This window comes from Scyliorhinus torazame, chromosome 3 (genome assembly GCF_047496885.1).
Source record: "Scyliorhinus torazame isolate Kashiwa2021f chromosome 3, sScyTor2.1, whole genome shotgun sequence".
Lineage (NCBI taxonomy): Eukaryota > Metazoa > Chordata > Chondrichthyes > Carcharhiniformes > Scyliorhinidae > Scyliorhinus > Scyliorhinus torazame.
The window spans coordinates 21,265,384-21,271,383 of record NC_092709.1 but is presented as its reverse complement, the minus strand read 5'-3'; the positions used below and the strand labels follow the sequence as shown (position 1 = coordinate 21,271,383).

The window sequence follows — 6,000 nt, the reverse complement described above, 5'->3', positions numbered from 1 at the left end:
TACATCACTAATTATCTCATTGCTGTCTGTAGGGTTTTGCTGCGTGCAAATTGATTGCCCAGCTTCCTACATTACAACAGTGACCATAATTTAATAAATTCTTCATTGCCTGTAAATAATAATTGGGATGTTCGTGAAAGGCATTATTTGAAGGTGAGTCTTTCATTCCACTGGTTTTGGAAGTCAGTGGTGGGAGAAGCGTTAAGAAAAATTCTGTATTCAGAGGGTTTCCAGAGTTCAAAATACTTCATTACGGGAAAACAGTTAAGAAAGAGATCACTGAATGCTTTAAGGTAAAATCGGATCATTATTTGAAGCTGAAAAAGATACACAGTTATGGACAGATGGGTTATTTCTGGATTGATTTTGCAGGAGTCAACCAAGACAAAATGGGCCAACGGGTTGCAAACATATATGATTTTATAGTTCAATGTTGAAATAAAATTTGAGGATATCAATCTAAAATTAGTCTGAGAGGAATTATAAACATGATCCTGAAGTTGTTTAAGTATTTAAGCTCCTGTGATTTCCTCTTCGCACCATTTTGGTGGTTTGCTGTTGGTACTAATTCTGGGTCACATTATCACAGGTGAACTCTATCAAATGAAAGATCTGTAAGCTTGGTTGCAACATCCTCTGCTAACATCAGGCAGATAACACTGAGCATACCAGCAAAAAGGCTCTCACTGAACTTTTAGGTGCAGGATCCATGATGCGCCTGTACCTAAAACCAAACTTTGTGGCATTTGAGTCTCATTCCATTACTGCCGTGATGTAAGATTTGTAAAATACATGCTACAACCCCACGCGACTGGGTTTGTAATTAGAAACAGAAAAGTTCCTCAATTCATCTTTAAACCTTCTACAGATTACTTTAAAGGAAAATAGGTCTTTCCTATCCTCTCTACCTAGGCCTCGCACAATTTTGTACAGTACCTCACAATAAAATCTCCCTTCAGCCTCCTCTGTCCCAAAGAAGACAACCCCAGCCTCTCCAATGTATCCATGTACCTGTGCTCTTATGCTCAAGCTTTGTCCATTTATAAGGATCAACCAGGTCTCTCGGATAATCATTAGCGGTGAACTAATCTTCACGTAACTTTGTCTCACTAGCTCCGTAAACTCACCCATCCCTACAACCCTCCGGGATACCTGCACTCCTTCAATTCTGTCCTCTTGAACGTTTCTATTGTAATGGCTTCACCACTGGTAGCAGTGCCTTCTGCTGTGTAGCTCTGAGCTCTGGAATTCCCTCCTTAAACATCCCAACTCTCTTTCATCCTTTCAGATTACAGCCTACCTCTTTGACTAAGCATTTGGTCATCTGCCCGAGAAAATATCGGCCAATATGGTTTGGGGTCAAAGCTTGTTTGACAATGCCCCTGTGGAGCACCCTGGGCATTTTACTATGTTAAAGGAGCTATATAAATACAGGCCATGGTTATCCTTGGACTGTCCCCTGGATTGACATCTCCAATAATGAATCATTACTAAAGCAAGAGGGTCATAAATTGGGTGGCACAGTAGCACAGTGGTTAGCACTGTTGCTTCACAGCGCTGTCTGTGCAGAGTCTGCACATTCTCCCCGTGTCTGCGTGGGTTTCCTCCGGGCGCTCCGGTTTCCTCCCACAAAGTCCCAAAAGACGTGCTCATTCGGTGAATTGGACATTCTGAATTCTCCCTCAGTTTATCCGAACAGGCGCCGGAGTGTGGAGACTAGGGGATTTTCACAGTAACTTCATTGCAGCGTTAATGTAAGCCTACTTGGGACGCTAATAAAGATTATTATTCTTATTCTAAATTGCTCCACAGTTCTTTGATAATGGCCCATAGTGATAACAAAATCTTCTCTGTCATTGGTCATAGGATTTGGGAACCCCAGGCAGGCATGATAGGAGAGGAAGTGACAGGGAATTCAACAAGGGTGATTCGGGAGAGATTGGAAGTGGAGGGCAGAGGTTAATACATTTTATCTGGTTGGAGGTGGGGGTAAAGGGCTGTATTGCCCGATACGTTTAGATTCATGCAGGCTGGCCCATGGAAGAAAATGCCTGGACACCCGCTGTACATGCAGAACATGTAGTAATTTGTAGATTAGTCCTTCCTTTGTTTCACATGGACTGGCCACCAGGCTTCAGAGGTAGACTCTGGATTTTCGAGGAAAAGCACACTCTTCATGTCCCAGTACAAATGCACTACTCTTTCTTGCAGCACTCCACAGGAGGCTGCGATACAGTTATCTGGAATGCGTGAAACAGTATTTGCAAATTTTGATGGTACACCACAACAGAGCAGAATGCTGAAGGTGGTGAAATCAACGGCAGAGATAATGCAGTGCAGTGTGAAGGTTCCATACAGAGCATGGGAAAAGGCAAGAAATACAGTGAATGCGGTTGGCAAACACCAGGCAACATAGGTGGAGAAAATGGGCTACTCAACAGGAAGTGTGGACTCTTCATCAGAACTGGAGGATATTACAGAGACACAGCATTTAGAAATTAATTAAATAAAGGAAAGGAAAACACAAGAAAATAAATAGAAATAGAAAAGAAATAGAACTGGAGGCGTGATTGAAGGAAGTGTCTATCGGTTTATCGGTGTCTATCGGTTGGATCATGCTGAATGTGGGAGAAGATGATCTGCAGTCTGCAGCACTTAGAAGAGTGGAAGAATGGTGGACCTGGAGGCAGTCTGTATTCTCTACAAGAGTGGGTGAATGGAGTACCTGGAGGCAGTCTGTATTATCTACAAGAGTGGGTGAATGGAGTACCTGGAGGCAGTCTGTATTATCTACAAGAGTGGGTGAATGGAGGATCTGGAGGAAGTCCATATTATCTACAAGAGTGGGTGAATGGAGAATCTGGAGGAAGTCCACATTATCTACAAGAGTGGGTGAATGGAGGATCTGGAGGCAGTCCACAGTATCTACCAGAGCGGGTGAATGGAGGGTCTGGAGGCAGTCCACAGTATCTACCAGAGTGGGTGAATGGAGGGTCTGGAGGCAGTCCACAGTATCTACCAGAGTGGGAGAATGGAGGACCTGGAGGAAGTCCACATTATCTACAAGAGTGGGTGAATGGAGGATCTGGAGGCAGTCCACAGTATCTACCAGAGTGGGTGAATGGAGGGTCTGGAGAAAATCTGCATTATCTACAAGAGTGGGTGAATGGAGGACCTGGAGGAAGTCCACATTATCTACAAGAGTGGGTGAATGGAGGATCTGGAGGCAGTCCACAGTATCTACGAGAGTGAGAGAATGGAGGATCTGGAGGCAGTCCACAGTATCTACGAGAGTGAGAGAATGGAGGATCTGGAGTCAGTCCACAGTATCTACCAGAGTGAGAGAATGGAGGATCTGGAGGCAGTCAGCAGTATCTACCAGAGTGGTGAATGGAGGACCTGGAGGCAGTCAGGAGAGAGGGTCCAATTTGGGGCTCTCACACGATTCACCCGTTGAATCGCCCCAGTAACACACTAAAAAGAATTTGGAGGGCAAAGGGTGGTTGGATAGAGTGATCAAGGGTACGTATTGTGGAGGAAGAGGTGATGACAGTCACATTAAAAAGGATATGGACAATATCTGCAGAGAGCAAATCAATTATAATGTCAGATAGCTTACCAGCTCGTAGGAATGAAGGGTCGTAAGTGCCATGGATCAGAGTGTATAAGGGGAAATGGGAGGGAGACCCGTGAGAAATGCGGGCTAAAATTGGGGAGCATGGATTGAGCTTTGGCTTGGCAAGCAAAGATATTAGAACAAAATAGCAGAGGCAGCACAAAGATGGCCTCAGTGAGCCTGCGGTTGGAATTGAGGGGACAGGGTGAGCAGTTTCAGGTGGCCTCATTCAGCCTGTGGTTGGAGTTGAGTGGACAGGGAGAGCGGTTTACGGTTGGCTGTGGTGAAAAGTCGGGGTGGGTGGTCATTATTTATTTGCGCTTGACCACTAAATGAATCACAAGGATTAAGCAACATACAAAGTAAATATAAATAATCAAGCAAATATAAATGAAATTTGAATTATGCAATTCAAGAGATATTTTATTAACACAATGAAAAAGATGTTACAAATTGGAAGCCAAGTTCATTTCAAGTGCAATGGGAAGAACAGAGATATCTTTCAATGTATAATATTGTTTAAAGGCACCTCTATGCGTGGAAGCAATACATTTTTTTAAAAACCTTGTATTACAGATTACGTACCAGAATCACTGCATCAGGCTGGGTCAGAATTATCCAGTTTGCAAACACATTAATATTACGGTGTACAATATCAATCAAGTGCCAGAATAGAAGTCTCGAGCACCAAGGCAACAGTCTTGACAGCATGATTTAGTGTTGAAAGGAATTGCGGCAGCAAGACAACTTGCCTTCTAGGAATACTTGTAGAAGCCTTCACCAGTCTTTTTACCCAGCTTTCCTTCATCCACCAGTTTGTTCAACAGAGTGCTCGTGTTAAACAAGGGGTTGCCTGGATCCATCTCATGCCATCCTAAAGAGGAAACATACCTACAGTCAGTGAAAGGACATAGTTCAAATAGCTTCCTTTTTGTGTTGTTGATGGAAGGGAAAAGACGCAAGGGGGGAGGGGGTGTGGGGACGCAAGGGGGGGCTCGGCACTTCCAGATCAATGTTGTACAAGGTCAACATGCAATAACATGCTCCGGGCAGCCTTCAGGAGGTGAGCGTAGGGCTTCTGATCCTCACTAGCAGGAAGTCCCGCCCTCAAGATTTGCCTGAAAATCGGATTGGCCAGCAGCTCCAATAGCACCAGAACACTGGACTGGTCCTGGAATGAAGAGATGACATCTTCTGGAGCGAGGGAAGTCTGGGTTTTGCACAGGGAGGGATTCAGGAGCCTGGCGAGGGGGTAGGATGGGTTTTGGTGGCCAGGCTGGAAGTGACAATGTTGGGGTGGGAGGCGGTAACATCCTGGGGAAGGGATGGGTGCCCTGATGTGCACAGGGCAACCCCTGAAAGATGTTCCCACATACATGCTTTATTTAGCACTGCTGCCGCACAGCACCAGAGACCCGGGTTCAATTCCAGCCTTGGGTCACTGTCTGTGGGGAGTTTGCACATTCTGTGTGTGTCTGCGTGGGTTTCCTCTGGGTGCTCCAGTTTCCTCCCACAGTCCAAATATGAGCGGGTTAGGTGGATTGACCATGCTAAATTGCCCCTTAGGGGGCAGCATGGTGGCGCAGTGGGTTAGCCCTGCTGCCTCACGGGGCCGAGGTCCCAGGTTCAATCCCGGCTCTGGGTCACTGTCCGTGTGGAGTTTGCACATTCTCCCAGTGTTTGTGTGGGTTTCGCCCCCACAACTCAAAGATGTGCAAAGTAGGTGGATTGAACAGGCTAAATTGCCCCTTAATTGGAAAAAAAAAATGAATTGGGTACACTAAATTTATTTTAAAAATGTTTTAAAATTGCCCTTCTAGTGTCCAAAAGGTTAGGGTGGGGGCTTGGGCCTAGGTAGGGTGCTCTTTCACAGGGCAGGCTCAATGGGTCAAATGGCCTCCTTCAGCACTGTAGGGATTCTATGATTCTTACTGTCGTTTAACCAGATGTGTTAATAAAATGGGCCAACCCAGTTCTGTCCGCCTGTCCATATTATGGCACGGACAGCCTGATATTTGGGTCAATTGGCTTGTTAACAAGCTCAACTGCCTGTTAATCTTCTTTTTAAATGGCAGGCAAGCTGGCCATTTTGGCACCTGCCCGACTATTTTTATGGGGAAGGGTGGGCAAGGAGGCAGTGGGCTGGCCGCTTGCATTATCTTACTCCCTACTACCCCTGCTGAAAACAGGCCCAGCGAGCGAGCAGGGCAGGCAAGATTCAGCCCAAGAAATTCCTGGAAGTTACTCTGGTCTATGCAAGCTGCACTCAACAGACTAAACCAGGACCTAAAATATATCAAGATACAACATGTGGCGATTTAACCTCTTGTGCCATAATGGGTCGATGATTGAAAATCTTTGAAGCCACACTTTTCCCTTAAAGA

At 45.4% G+C, this 6,000-nt stretch overlaps 1 protein-coding gene across 1 annotated transcript in view; it reads right to left on the bottom strand.

The window, feature by feature from the left end:
* Nucleotides 1–4,212: 4,212 nt before the first annotated feature.
* The window catches only part of hadh (hydroxyacyl-CoA dehydrogenase), a 40,385-nt gene continuing 38,597 nt past the window's right edge, over nucleotides 4,213–6,000 (bottom strand). The window contains exon 8 of the mRNA XM_072495384.1: nucleotides 4,213–4,490. Within this exon, the coding sequence (XP_072351485.1) occupies nucleotides 4,372–4,490 (119 nt within the window). The 3' untranslated portion in view covers nucleotides 4,213–4,371. The remainder of the gene's footprint in view (nucleotides 4,491–6,000) is intronic.